This window comes from Podarcis muralis, chromosome 2, assembly GCF_964188315.1.
Source record: "Podarcis muralis chromosome 2, rPodMur119.hap1.1, whole genome shotgun sequence".
In the NCBI taxonomy this organism is placed as follows: domain Eukaryota; kingdom Metazoa; phylum Chordata; class Lepidosauria; order Squamata; family Lacertidae; genus Podarcis; species Podarcis muralis.
This window is the reverse complement of record NC_135656.1, coordinates 33,030,752-33,046,162: the sequence shown is the minus strand read 5'-3', so window position 1 is coordinate 33,046,162 and position 15,411 is coordinate 33,030,752. Positions and strand designations below refer to the sequence as shown.

Below are 15,411 nucleotides of genomic sequence, written 5' to 3'. Positions count from 1 at the left end.
CCTTGAGTATTTTCCTTGATGGCTGGACTTTTGGGGGGGTGGATCCCCCACTTCACTCTGTGGTCATTGACTCTCATTTCCTCCCCTAACTGCTTCAGTGACATGCTGCCACCACCTTCTGGCCGTCCAGAGAAGCAGCAGTGACTTTGCTGTGAAAGAAAGATCCGCCCAAATTGCTTACTCAAAAGTCATAAACAAGGTGCAGTCAGCCCGCCCACCCACCCACGAAACATAACATGGAAGCTTCAGATGGTGGGTTGCACTGGCAGCGGACTTCACAACATGAGGCCTAATCGCGTGCAGGATTGAAACATGCCTGCAATGAATCAGAAGATTAAGCATGGGGTGTGATCACAGTGAGACTTGGGCCAAGGCACGTCACTCTAAACAACTGCATGTGCAGAAATGAAGCGCTTCCTAAGTTTTTGTACCACTAAATGGACAAATTGGGATCTCCAGTGGTGCTACATGCGATCACCACCTGGCTTGGCTTTGTCATGCAAGTCTGACCTTGGAATCAGCCAATGGCTCACTCTCTCTGCAGATTACCCTCTTTCTTCCACCACAGTCTGGTTTAAATAAGACCCTCTCTTTCTTCAACAGCTTCTCTTGGCATATCTGCCTCCCCTGTGGGGCTTCTGAGATTCCCTCTGGTATAGTCCTATCTTGGGGGGGGGGAGACTATGGGGGCGACTATGGGTGGAAGGACCTTGCCAACAAAGGTCTGTATAGTTAAAGCTATGGTTTTCCCAGTAGTGATGTATGGAAGTAAGAGCTGGACCATAAAGAAGGCTGATCGCTGAAGAATTGATACTTTTGAATTATGGTGCTGGAGGAGACTCTTGAGAGTCCCATGGACTGCAAGAAGATCAAACCTCTCCATTCCTTAAGGAAATCAGCCCTGAGTGCTCACTGGAAGGACAGATCGTGAAGCTGAGGCTCCAATACTTTGGCCACCTCATGAGAAGAGAAGACTCCCTGGAAAAGGCCCTGATGTTGGGAAAGATGGAGGGCACAAGGAGAAGGGGACGACAGAGGAAGAGATGGTTGGACAGTGTTCTCGAAGCTACCAGCATGAGTTTGACCAAACTGCAGGAGGCAGTGGAAGACAGGAGTGCCTGGCGTGCTCTGGTCCATGGGGTCACGAAGAGTCGGACACAACTAAACGACTAAACAACAACAACATGGGTGGAAGGAGTGTGGCAGCCATCTTTTCTGTGACGATCCCTGGCTTTTTTTTTGATAACGTGCTCTCCATCCTTCTGAGTACCTCCACATCATAGGCTCCCCCCCCACACACACACACTACCATATTTGAGTTCAGACCTGGGAACTTCTCAGAGGGCATCATCTGGCTCTCCATTTGCATGGTCAATGTTTTCACCATATTGTCCAATCAACATAACATAAAGGAATCACCATAAGAATACAATTGGATCAGACCAATGGTCCCTCTAATCCAGTATGCTGTCTCCTGATGTGGCCAACCAGATGAGCCCAAGAAGCCTGCAAGCAGAGCAAAATGCAGACAAGTCATGGAAGCTTCAGTTGGTGGGTCTTCTCTCCCCTCCCACAACCCCCTCATCGTTCCTCAGAAGTGCATAGTTCAATCATTGCCAACAGAGGGAAAAATACAGATGCCATGAACTCTTCGTTTCCCAGTTTTTGTAGTAATTTGGTGTAGCGGCCAAGAATACCAGCATTGGGACCATCCTCAGTAATAGCACAAGAAAAGATAGAACCAGGGCACAGATTCCTTCAGGCGAAGAGCAAACTAGTTCTAACTGATCTGGGTAAAGGCTTGGCTCAGAATGGAATCCCCCAGGATTTTTACTCACATCAGCCCCGTGTCTGGCCTCTTCACTGCTTATTTCATTTTGTGGGAATTCAGCAGCCTAAAGGACACAACAACAGTTGGGTACCAAGTCACTGTCTATGTTGCTAACTGCCCATGTAACACCAGGTTGCCACGTTGGCCTGAATTTTAATGTTCAAGTAGGAAGAGTGTAAACAAAAATACTGGGAATGTGATGGCATTCGGGAGTGATGCTCAGGCACACATGCAATCAAAGTGAGCAACTGGAACTACAGAAAGGGGCAGTTTGACAGTATTTGGGGCATGCTGAGAACTTTGGCCGGCTTAGCATTACAGAATATCACAGGGTGGTGACCCCAAAACAGGCTTTTTCTGCCATTGCCCCCTGCACTCTGGAATGCCCTTCCCTCTGCCTTATGCGAAACACCATCCAGAAGTTGCTTCAGACATCTTGTAAAGACTTATCTTATTGCCCAGGCTTTCCCTGACCCATAGAATTGGACCCTCGTATTGCTTGATCTCTGACGTTTTTAAAATCTCTGTTCTTATAATACTGTTTTTTATGGTTGCATTTATGGTTACACTAACTTAGAGATTTTAAAGGTTAAGCGGTTGAGAAATGCCTTTAAATATATAAATAAATGAACTGAGCTGTCCCGCTATTCCAGTGTCATTAGGCGCTACCCTCTCTGGGATAGGTGACTGAGCACTTTCTAGCAAAGCCTGTGAACGAAAGTGGGTGAAAGTGTAACCTGAGGCAAGGGAACGGCACAAAAAGAAAGGTGGCGCAGTAGCAGCCGTTGTTGCCCAGTCTAGGAAGAACTGATCCTCCTTTTGTGCACAGGCTGCGGTGCAAATTTAGGAAGATGTCTTCATTTTCTTTTTGCAGCTCCATTGATCTTTTTATTTTCCTTTTCTTGCATGTGATGAGGCAGCCCTGACTCACTTCCCCCCAGAGATGGGCTTGCTTGTGTAGGCAAGTCTAACAGATATATATCAGCATGTTACTTGACACCCTTACTTGCACTTTAGGAGCAAGGTGCTGGTGGCTAAGCCTGCCCAGGTGAATGTAATTGATTTGGTCATTATAGTAATTAATGCCTCACCAAACAATGTAGCAGCATCCTGCTTGGAGTGGAAAGAAAACAGTCGGTTCTGAGGTGGAAAGGAGAAGTCAACTTTGCTTTAGACACCCTGTGTTGGAAAGATGACTGGATTTTTTTCTACGCTGGGACAGCATGGGAGGGTGGAACTGCATGGCACACCTCAGCCTTGTGTCCTCAAAGCCCAGCTGTTGCATCTCCTCTGCAGATTGGGAGCAGGAAGGGATGATGTCCGCCAGTGAAGTGGCAGGTGCAAAGTGAGCACTGAGCCTTTTTGTCACCTGAGATGGAGATGGTGGTTTTCTGCCCCCACCTGCATACTTCATTAAAATTGCACTCATTGGGCCCCCAATTGGCAGATGGGGAGGCATGCCCAGGCTTTGAAGTGAAATACAATTTGTTATTCCACTCCCTTGGGACTGCCAGAGGTCTTCCTGACCAGGGGTGCAGCTCTCTATCCTTTTGACGTGCTGGGTGTGGATGGCCCAAGCCCAGGGTTTCTAGATGTCATGCAAAAAATATTTGGGACAGAAATGTTGATGTGGGGGACTTCACGACTTCTCCAGCTTGAGAAAAATACAAAATCAATGAAAACAATTAAAATGGAGGCTCAAGTGGCCTCAGTAGCATGAAGTGCCTTCCATTGGCTTGAGCTGGCGGCCCAGCTATGCCCCTATCTGGCCAGAGATAGCCTAACTTCTGTTGTCTTTTCCTTGGTAGTCTGTAGGTTGGATTACTGCAGTACCTGGGGCTGAAACCTCAGCTGGTACAGAACTCAGTAGCCCGGCTGCTGACAAAATAAAAGAATCTTGACACGTCAAAAGAAACATGTATTATACATATAGAAGAGTCAAGCCCCATGCTGTACTATATTTTTGCAGTATGGCTTTTTAAAATATATTTAAGATCAACATATTTTTACACAGTCATATGCACTGTTGTAAGGGACGCGGGTGGCGCTGTGGGTAAAAGCCTCAGCGCCTAGGGCTTGCCGATCGAAAGGTCGGCGGTTCGAATCCCCGCGGTGGGGTGCGCTCCTGTTGCTCGGTCCCAGCGCCTGCCAACCTAGCAGTTCAAAAGCATCCCCGGGTGCAAGTAGATAAATAGGGACCGCTTACTAGCGGGAAGGTAAACGGCGTTCCGTGTGCTGCGCTGGCTCGCCGGAGCAGCTTCGTCACGCTGGCCACGTGACCCGGAAGTGTCTCCGGACAGCGCTGGCCCCCAGCCTCTTGAGTGAGATGGGCGCACAACCCCAGAGTCTGGCAAGACTGGCCCGTACAGGCAGGGGTACCTTTACCTTTACCTTTTTATGCACTGTTGTATGTATTTGTTTATGCGGCAGGTTACTTTAGGAAACCTGTAGCGTACACGTGTATATTATCTGAATAATAAAGCCACTTCCGCCTTAAGGAGGAGGTGGGGTTGCGGGCTTCACGGCCTCTCCACATGCCCAGGGGGTGGGAGGCCAGCCCCTGCATGATTGGGGGGTTCCCTGCTGCGTCACCCCCTGGCCAGCCAATCGGGTTGCTCTGGGGGTGTGGCCTGCCCCTTAAAGGCAGGATGCAGCCGGGGATTTCCGTCTTTGTCCGCTTCCAGCTGCTCCGGTTTTTCCCACCCTCCAACCCTTCAAGCTTTTCTTTCCTTGACCTTGCTATGGACCTTGGTTGGTCACCATTGAGGGACCTGGTAGGAATTTTTCCACTTGGCAAATTGGCACCAGTCACTTGGTTTTTGCCTACCTCATAGCAAATCATCACAACTTCCTGGGTATTGGTGGTTAGGCATTGGAATAATTCTGTAGACGGAAAGAGGGGAGGTGGTGCCATCACCTGCCCTGCATATTGAAGGGTAGTCCATTAAAGGATTCTGGGGGGCATGGCCCTGTCCAAAGCCTAGGGAGGTTAGGGCCTAAGGCACGCCCCCTATCGGTGACCCCAGGGGAGCTCCTAGTTGATGTGCATCAGCAGGACTCCCCCTACTGGTGGTTAACCCTTCCCAGACTTCAAGCGGATGGGCTGGAGTCAGATATAGTCAGTTAGGTCCAATGTCTAAACCAATACTGCTCATCACCTGTAACTAATAAAGGTGTGGCCTTTTTTAGCCCATTAACCTTAATAATTGTGTCATGTGTCATTATTCTACCAGGGGCGGGCAGGAACTCGCCACGCAATGCATATTGCATGTGAGAATGGTTTGTATTTTTAGTGGAACTGGTGGTGGTGTGTGCTTGCTTCCCCTTTAGATTCAGGAGTTAGATGGGAATTAGGGGGAAAAATCCATGCAGATAAGCTTAACCGAGATTTTTAGGCAGTTCCATTCCTATCTCTTTCTCCTGGCTTGGGCCCCTCTGCTCTGATTTCTGGGCTCAGCCCTTGATGCCTGGCTCATCTCCGACAGCTGCCTACTCCTGAGCCTTGGCAGAAAACGGCATGTTTTGTTTTCCTTGAAAAGTGCCTCATGTTTGGGGTGATTTTTGACATCACTTGTAAGACAGATGCGTGTTGCTTGGCTGTGCTGCTCTCCTCGCTGCCATTCTTCCCTCTCCTTTTCCCTCACAGCCTCATGGCCTCGCTTGTCACCATCCTAATGGTCACGGTGACCCAAGCCCATGATGATCTCATGGACAGTGGCGAACAAAACCACTCGGGTCACCCGTCACCACAGCCAATCAGATTAAAGGTCGGCGTGACAGCAAACGAAGCTGAGGTCTGTGAGGGCAAAGAAGAATGAAAATGGCGCTGAGGAGAAGCCGCCACCAAGGGAATAAAAATGTGCTGAACAACATTGAAACAACGTGAATGATCTGTCAGAGGATTTCTTTCCCCTCTGCACACAATAATTTGCTTTGCTACTTCAAAAGTGCATATTGAAACTAGGGGGAGTTCAGTGCCTCTCTGTTCCAGATGTGATGTGTCCTTCCGAATGACAGGATTTGAGGGGGTCTCACTGTTGGAGAGGGAAGGCAGTGCCACACCCCATTCTGACACAAAAATGAAAAAGGCAGGCAGTGGGCAGCTTCAGGCTGGAGTTTGCTTTCTGGTTTATTATTCCCTGCCCTGCTAATGGCCTATGGGTAATTATGAAGGATTTCATTATCTCCTTTGTCCACCAAGTGCTAATGCTCTGGCTTTCCTTTATCCTGCCTGAGCAAGAGGACCTCAGGGAGGCTGCAAAAAAAATGAATTAATGAATTTCTGATTGGACATGAATTGGTAATTAATCACCCCTGGAATTCAAGATAAAGCCAATGAGAGAGAGTGACAGTTTATAAAAAAGAAAAGAAAAGAAAGACAAACACGGCCCGTTTGTGCAGAGTGGGGATGTGTGTGTGTCTGTTATCACTCTTGAAGATGCTCTGAATGCACCAGGGAGGTCATGTGGGCGAAACAGGTGGAATCTTTACCAAGGTTCCTCTTCTTGGTTTAGGTGGATCCAAGTACAATAAAATAGATAGTCTGTGTTGTAAGTAGGAGAATCCTTTGGGGGAGTGATGAAGGGGACTCTGCCACTTCCCAAGGAGTTGATGTAACTGACAGCCATCCTGAGCCAGGAATTTGCCAACATATGGAGGGGGGAGATCGTGGGAAAGCAAAGGGTGAGTGGCAGGGGGAGCCACTGAAGGCATTGGAGCTCACCTAGGGCATCTTTGGGATGCTGGGGAATGTTTATTTGCACGAAGTAACATTTTCTGGCGTGCAGTTGACCAGGCACTTATGGTCAGGAATGCTGCCTTATTCGGAAGCTGCATCAGGTTTTATGCATGCTAGATGCTGGCTGAAATTGAAAGGCATTTTGACATAGATAGAGATATGGGTTGAGGCGACATATGCAATTGCCGACTTGGGGAGCGAAGGGTTGCAGTCTTACCTGTAAACAGATGTTGCACGTTTCAAGGCACTTGCTGCAACCAAGTGGGAAATGAATTAGTATTAAGGGTGCCTTGGCACATGCAAGCGTGGCCATCTTTGGACGAGACCTGTTTGGTGGCTTCCCTGAATGGCTTTCCCAGACAGGGGAAAGTTAACAGCTCCATGTCAGACACCGGGTGCGCTGGATTGGCCCCTCTGATGGCAACTGACTTCCCAGGCTAGGAAGATTATGGGCTCTGGTGTGGAAGTTCCAGCTGAAACAGTCCATAATCACCTCTGACTAGCATTCCCAGTGGCTCAGGAAGTTGGTGTCTCTTCCATAAGATCGCAGTATGAGCACAGCAGTGCATCACAGATACGACATATTTGCCTTTCCCCCAGGGTGCTGATGTGGGGGATACTGTTTATAGGAGGTTTGGGTACCCTCTGTTTAATACCCTCCATGTGTATGAGAGTGTGTGCACATGGTCTCGCTTTCACACAGTCCAGAGAAACCTTTTTTTCTCTTTCTATGCGACTGATAATGTGATAATTTCACCACACTGATGATTTCACCCTTTCCTGTTCATTTCCTTCTTCCCTTATAAATCAATCATTCTGTGTGTGTGTGTGTGTGTGTGTGTGTGTGTGTGTGTGTGTGTGAGAGAGAGAGAGAGAGAGAGAGAGAGAGAGAGAAGGGTCCATTGTCCTGTAATGACAGAAGTATTTAGTGTATCTTCTACCCTGTTTCATTTCAGCACAGCCTGCCCTGTTTTACACCTTGAACAAAGGTAGGCGATCCTTGCTCTTGACAAGCTTCATCCCCAATGCACTTTCCATTAACGCCCAGGACCCAGGGGAGCTAATAATAATTTCTGTATTGTAAAAATTAATTAGTGCTGCAGCCATTCATTTCTCAGGCACGATTAGAGCGTTCCTAACAGGGGTGACCCAATGCGGCAGGAGCTGCTGCAGCTTTGATCTGGCCTAGAAAACACCCCAAGAGCCCACTTTGAAATGTTTGTGGAGTGAAAAATCAGAACAGGGAGAAGGACGCTGGGGCATTTTCCAGGAGCGAAACGAATATAATGAAAAGGAGGCCCTAAGCAGAATGAAGACTGGCAAGCAGAGGAGAGCCTTGCGCTAAGGAAAGGGCGTTTAGCTAGGCAGTCAGGTGTAGCCAAGTTACAGTGCACAAGGGAAAAGATGGGGGAGGAAAACAACTAGGCATTTAAAAGGTAAGGGAGAAAAATGCAAGAGGTGAACAGGCTAGGAACGTGCATAGGGACGGGATGCTTAAGAAAGGGCCTTAACACACACACACACACACACACACACACACACACACACACACGGATAGCAAAGGGGTGGAGTCCAACCTTAGCAAAGGAGGTGACAAGTTCAGTTCTAAAGGCAAGGCTGAGTATGGACTCGGAGGCCACAACCCTGGCTGCTGTCACAGACAGAGCAGTAAAGTGGCATAATATCACTCTTAAGTTAAACAATAATGCCAGTCCTTCCATGCTACCATGCATGTCTCAAAGGCTAGTAGTGGGGAGGATGTGGTTTGGGTGAATGGCACAGTGTGGCGCCTCCAGGTTTCATGCACATCAAAGCGCTTTAAGTCTTAGCAATAGCCCAACCATTTCTTGAAATGCTGGGAACAGAAGACTGTAGAAGAGAGAATGAAGATGTTCGGGTGCCTGTTTGGTGGGGGGGGGAGACCTCTTTGTTTGGAGAAAAAGAGGGAAGGGGCTACCACACCTGGTGGGGCAGCTTGTCTGCCCACTTCCCACTCTGCACTGGCATGCTGGACACCCTCTGGCCAATCAGCTGCTGATACAGACGGAGAAGGAGCATCTCCCCTTTGGGCCGCTATGGGCTTATGTTACAGCAGGCCCAACTAGGAGGCAACTAGCGCTTCTCCTGTCTCCCCACCTGACTATGGGCAATAAGGCCCTGGGTATCAAAAGGAAAGGTTCTGCTCCTGGTCATCCTGAGCATCTCTGTACAAGAGAATACCAAGAGCAATTTTTAAGAGGTTGGGAGAAGCAAGACAGTCCATTTTGAAGACATTCCAAGGAAAACCTAATCTATAATAGTTTGATGGAACCTCCATGTTCAGAGAAAGTTGCTGGGGATGTACAGATGGGAGGAGGGGATTCTTGCTTGTGGGTTTCCTGGAGGCTTCTCGCCAGATGCACCTGATGCATCCTCAGTCTGTTCTAGCAGGGTCCTTCCTATTCTGGAGCCACCTGTGTGATGCCCACAAGCACCAATGGACCCACTAGTACTTTCTGTGCCACCCATGAAAGGTCTGCATAAACACCCCCTTGGGGAAAAATCCCGCAATCCCCTGTTCAGTGTTCCTGCTCAGTTTCTGCTTGGACGGACTTTTCTCATATATATATATATATATATATATATGCAGGTTTTGGTGTCCTCGGGTATCTTCCCGTGTAAAAGTTGGGGTGTCTAGGCGACGTTTCGACGAGGTCTCACTCGTCATCTTCAGGCAGGTGCTTTCGGCTTCTTGTTACTGCAACAGAGCAGGAGCAGAGCAAGGAGGTGTGGCCTCCAATGTTTTGGGCAGAGAGGAGGCTTGGCTTGGCACAGGCCACAAAACCACAGCTCGCCCCTATACACGAAGCCAAGCCAGAGCACAACTAAATGTAGTACACCCATCTTCTCAGAAAAACTCTTCACAAAGTTCAAGAGGTCAAGACACAAAGGCTTTAGCAACTAATCCACACCTAATGACCCACCTAAGTGGTACTCAGGATATCACTCAAGAAATCACTCAAGATATCCCTCAAGCAATTAAGGAACAAAAGAAGAAAAGGCACACTAGCCTAGGAACTTCCTCTCTGCCCAAAACATTGGAGGCCACACCTCCTCAACAGTATTTATAGGAACTCAAACACTGAGATCCTGCTCTGTTCCAGTAACAAGAAGCCGAAAGCACCTGCCTGAAGATGACGAGTGAGACCTCGTCGAAACGTCGCCTAGACACCCCAACTTTTACACGGGAAGATACCCGAGGACACCAAAACCTGCATTCCTGTACCCGTGAAAATCTACGAAAGCATATATATATATATATATATATATATATATATATATATATATATATATATATCCATCCATTTTTTATATTTATATGCAAGACAACGCCTTAAACATGCCCACATTTCATTGGATGCCAGGAATGGGCAACCGTGCTTCCTTCCATTCTGAACCTCTATTCTCTCTGTGAGTGAGCATGGCATTGACTGGTGCCTCCCCTCCCACCCCCGGCTGATGTTGAGGAGGGGATGCCTGAGCTACTTTGTGGTCATTTTCTTGGCTCTTTTTGATATGGCAGACGCTGTGTGTTATGCCATTCCCCTATACAGTGGTACCTCGGGTTACAGATGCATCAGGTTACAGATGCTTCAGGTTACAGACTCCGCTAACCCAGAAATAGTACCTCGGGTTAAGAACTTTGCTTCAGGATGAGAACAGAAATCGTGTGGCGGCAGCGGGAGGCCCCATTAGCTAAAGTGGTACCTCAGGTTAAGAACAGTTTCAGGTTAAGAACGGACCTCTGGAACGAATTAAGTTCTTAACCTGAGGTACCACTGTAACAGTGATGTCGTGTTATGCCACACCCCCATGGCAGACATTCCTCAAATTGACATGTGTGCCCACTGGCCCAAAAGGGTGGATGTCCCCTCTTCTAAAGTGGCAGCCATTTCTCCTCAATCTGTTCTGGGTGTTTTTAAGTGGTGGTGATGGGGGGTGGGGGGAGGCAGGTCCAGAGTTGCTCAAAAGTCCCTGTCAATCACTTCCAGTGTTCAACAGTCATAATGCCTCAGCAAGAGAGAGTCTGTTTCACTCCTGACCAACTTCATTGATACTTTTGGCCTGCTGTGATGGGCTTCTGTGCTGAAGGCTGCATGAGAGGTGACACAGGCATTTTGAGTGAATGAGAAAAAACCTAGTGATACAAAGCCAACACATTCAAGGCATAGTTACAGGTAGGTAGCCATGTTGGTCTGCCATAGTCGGGGGGGGGGGTGAAATCCTTCCAGTAGCACCTTAGAGACCAACTAAGTTTGTTATTGGTATGAGCTTCCGTGTGCATGCACACTTCTTCAGATACACTGAAACATTCAAAGCATGGGTGAGAAAAAGCCGATTCAAGGCCTCGTCATCCCCTCCCTGTTCCTCTGGAGGATGCTTCAAGTGGACCAAGTTCTTAGGAGCTTTCTATTCTGGTTTGGCTCCCGTGGTATCTCCCTGTTCTCCATTCATGTGATCAGTGAATTCTGACCCTCTGGGAGCTACACATTCAGGATGCGTCAGGAAAGGCCCCCTCCACATATGCGCAGCTCCTCTACCCAATCAGGAACCCTGCTTGGTGCGCACAGCCTCTTTCACTAATGTTAAATGTGCAGCTGTGTGGGGAGCATGACCCAGGCTTGCATTGGTGTGGGAGGGACCCACCGGCCACACTTGTACCTTGTCACATGGCATTGAATGCACGGAAGGGTTCATCTGGACATTACTAGTTTGTGTCAGACTCATTCTTTGGGTGGAGAGAGAGAAGGGCCTGCTATTTAGCCGCTTGTGCCAGCCTGACATTCAGCTCCTCGCATGATCTTGCTGCAATCCGGCACCAAGGGAGCAGCGCTGGCTAGAATTTGGGATAGGCCTGGGCTCGAGCTCCAGATCCTACGTGCAGGAAGCTGGCATGCTGTAAAAGTGATTAATGCAGTTTGAGTTCAATTAGAGCGGCGTGTTTGAAGCCTGCTGGGCAAGCGGGGGTGGCAGCAGCATGATTCTGTTGATCACAGCTTAGTTGTGGCACAGATGGGGCTGAACGGGGAGAGGGTGGCAGGAGGAGGGGAGGGGGAAACACAGGCTCTCTTCCCCGCAAACGGCTTCACAGCGCAGTGTGCAGCCCCAAGTCCCCAGTGACAAGGAGTTGGACAAGGAGAGACTTGCTTAAATAAGTCGCACCTGCATAGCTCCTCATGTCCAGAACACACACGAGCCAGTCGGGATGCTGTGGGCTTGTTTACGCAGCCAGGCTGCTGGGTTGTTAACGGAAGGTGTCATTTCTGGTTTGCTATTCAGGGTAACAGTTTCTCCCCGGGCTTTATTTCACGAATCTCAGTTTGTCACCACGGATCTGGGTGTGACAAGCTCAGGGTGGGCTCCTGTCCTCGGTACCTTAGGCAAGAGACAGGTGTAACACACCTTGGATAGACTGTATTACAAATAGGATATTCTGCTCCTCCACATTTCTTCACAGCAGGCTTGGTAGAGAGACTGTAGTATTGCTTACGCTGCGTATTCCCCTGAGTTGTCAACAGGACAGAGGGAGAAGCTGCTGATTCTTCCATGTTTTCTTTTTATGCAATGTCAGAATTTTTCCAGAATGATTGGAAAGGATCTAGAAGGAATCTGATCGAAATGCCTGCACGGAGAGGCAGGACCCACCATCCCAAGTACAGTAGTACCTCGGGTTACATACACTTCAGGTTACATATGCTTCAGGTTACATACTACGGTAACCCAGAAACAGTACCTTGGGTTAAGAATTTTGCTTCAGGATGAGAACAGAAATTGCACGGCGGCAGCAGGAGGCCCCATTAGCTAAAGTGGTGCTTCAGGTTAAGAACAGTTTCAGGTTAAGAACAGACCTCCGGAACGAATTAAGTACTTAACCCGAGGTACCACTGTATTCTTATTGGAGTTGCTTACACACAAGCTGTTCAGTCTGGAGTTACCATCCTTGGTTAACTTAGATTTTATGCAGAATCCATATGCATTCCAGTGTTTTCTGTGTTCCTGCTCTCTGCATATATGATTTTAGGCTACTGTTTTCACTTGCGGCACCAGCCTGTTGGGTGTATGCAGCCAAATCACAACTGAGACCTTTTAGGGCTGCTCAGTATTTAAGTAGAAGTTTCCTCCTAGTGGCTTCTGCCTCCAATTGCTTTCTGTTCAGCACGTCCTTTGCCCCATAATCACTTCTTGTTCCCTTGGTGGGGGGTGGGGGGAAGCAGGCTTTAATTACTGACTTTTATTTTTCCGGTCACTTTTTTAACTGTAAAAGGGCGTAATTTTGCAATTCAGAAAAATAATGAAAGGAAACCAGTCATTTAAGTTCCCCCCTCCCAAAATAGACTGACCAAGAGGCAGTTAATCAGTGATGTTGCAAGCAGGGAGCTTGGAATTAAAGTTGAAGGGGACATTTGCTGAATGGGGACAACTTCTGAGTAAACATTATAGACAGAGCTTAGCAATGAGATGGGCATTTTGGATAACATGGTCTTGTGGAATGGCCACCTTAATTGTGCTTCCAGCTGATTTTGAGCCCTAGTTTGCCAGCAACCCAGACTAGTCCATATAATCAAGATTATAATGTGTCACAAGCAGGAGAGGCCAAGGTGTCCCATTCCAGAGATACCGATGGAGCAAAGGAAAAAAAGCCCCGGAGAGTTAATTTCTAAACATATATTTTAAAAATATCTATATGGTGCTTTTCTTGGCAAAGCCCAAGCAAAGCAACTTACAAGCAATAAAAACTACAAGTATGAAAAACCCCCCAATATTGCTAAAACTTAGAATAAAACAAATTTGCGAAGTCGAAAACAAACCCAGACATCCAGTAATATTTAACTCAGTTGACCCAGATGGCTCCCAGAAGCCACATGTGCTGCACATGTCAGAAAACTGCAGGCAGGGCAGGGGGAATGGGAGGACCGATGGAATGAGCCACCAGTTTAACCCTGGGCCTCCGAAACATTGCTGGATATTTGAGCAAGGCCTCTGTGCCTAGGAAAGGGAGCAGGTTGCGTTGTCTTTAACACTCACTTTAGCCTGTGTGTCTTCCTCGTTGTCTCTCCCATTTCAGGTGCTGATTCTTGCAGATGGGGACACCAAGGGCTTCCTGTACCGTCACCTTGGCTTCCTCTCCTCTCTGGAGAAGAAAGATGGAAAAGCCACAGCTTACCTTTGCGAGAACTTTGCCTGCTCCTTGCCCGTCACCTCCAGCCAGGAGCTACGCCGCCTGCTGCTGCCCTGAGCTGCCTCCCCTGGTGGCCCTTGCGCTTCAGTGGACATGAGAAGAGAGAGCCCTGCTTGGAGCTCGCAATAAAGTCTCCTTTGAATAAAGCCAGGTTGAATAAAGCCAGGTTGGGCCCACTTCAACCTGCCTGTTTCCATTTGAATAGCATCTTCCCCCTATGTTCAGTAGTGGTCAAGTTTGTTTGCCGTTAGGGGCAACCAATTTGCAGGGCTGAGGAACCTTGTGTGTCGCCCAGCGGTTGTTGGATTCCAACTCCCATCAGCCCCAGCCAGTGGGTCAGGGATGATGGGAGCTGGATCCAGCAGCATCTAGTGGTCCACAGCCTCTCCTCACCTGCAGGGTTTACTTTTAGACTTGCAGAGGAAGTTCAGCAAGGCCCTAACTTTCCTCACAGCTCAGGTTATGATGGTTTCATGGGCAAAGGGCCATCTTGCCAGTGAGACACCCCAGGCTGTTTTAGGCACTGTTGTGGAGCGACACTCACTGTATATTTTGTTAAGCTACTTTGAAGATGGAGGCTTCACCTTGCACATGTTAGTGTGGATGGGTGAAGTAAAGCACATGGTCCAAGATTCCAAATGGTGTACATGGTACATAATTAGAGGAGACAATATGGCTGCATAGCCTCAAGTTTAATCCCACAAGGTAGAATCCATAGTTTGGCCTTCATTTTTAATAAAGCAAGTTTCTGGCTCTCATATATTTGAAGGGGAAAACAAAAATGGACAGTGTTTTCTTGTTTATATACACAAATGTTCCCTTGGGCAACAAGGGCGCTGCTCCCTTCCCCATGAACTGGCATGTATGGCATTCCTTTCCCAGCTTGCCAATACTTACTTCACCAGCCCAGGAGCTGCCAGTAAATCTCCGAAATTCATTGTAAATACGCTTCACAGCTCTAATCAGTTGGGAAAAAACACATGTATATTGGTTAGCTTAACTGCCACTTTTTGCAGAATTTGGGGCTGTTAAGTTTATAAACCATGCCTCTCTCTTCGTTTGCACACTCTGAAATTAAAGACTTGCGGGTTTGCTTCCCTGTGCTCTGTGGAGTATAGCAGGAAGAGAACCATCTCGCTGAGCTGGCGAGCATTGGCATCTGTGATTGGGACATGCAAGGAAGAGGCTGCCTGCAAATGGCATCGCTGACAAGCCTCTCTTTCTCCTGGGAACTTAAACCTTCTGCTTTCTGCACATCCTTTCCTGTGCTTAAGCTTCTGGTCTCCAGTGGTTCAACATGGGGTCACGTTATATGATTCAAGAAGGCACCTCTCAACACCAGCGAGTTGTGCTGTCAGGGAAGGTGGGGAGCGCTGCTGATGGTGTTTTTCAGTGTAACAAGATAATTGACTCCTAATGAAAAGCCACATTGCTATGCCTTTGGACGGGCAATTCTCTTAAGTGCCGCGGAGGCCATTGCAAGTTGCCAACTCCCCACTGGTGACGAGGAGACATTTCAGCCAGAAATCCTAGAAATAGAGCCAGAACAGACTGACACCTGAAGCCAAGAAGCTCTGCTCTTGGGCAGACTGGCATTTGCTTCTGCTCTGGCTGCTCCCTATG

General features: G+C 48.2%; 1 protein-coding gene across 4 annotated transcripts in view; it reads left to right on the top strand.

Moving 5' to 3' along the window:
• Window positions 1-13,990, top strand: part of SPATA20 (spermatogenesis associated 20) — a 49,498-nt gene extending 35,508 nt beyond the window's left edge. For all 4 annotated transcript variants that reach the window (XM_028716643.2, XM_077924152.1, XM_028716658.2 and 1 more), the window contains exon 16: window positions 13,675-13,990. In XM_028716643.2, coding sequence (XP_028572476.2) covers window positions 13,675-13,845 — 171 coding nt within the window. In that variant the 3' untranslated portion in view covers window positions 13,846-13,990. The remainder of the gene's footprint in view (window positions 1-13,674) is intronic.
• The last annotated feature ends 1,421 nt before the right edge of the window (window positions 13,991-15,411 follow it).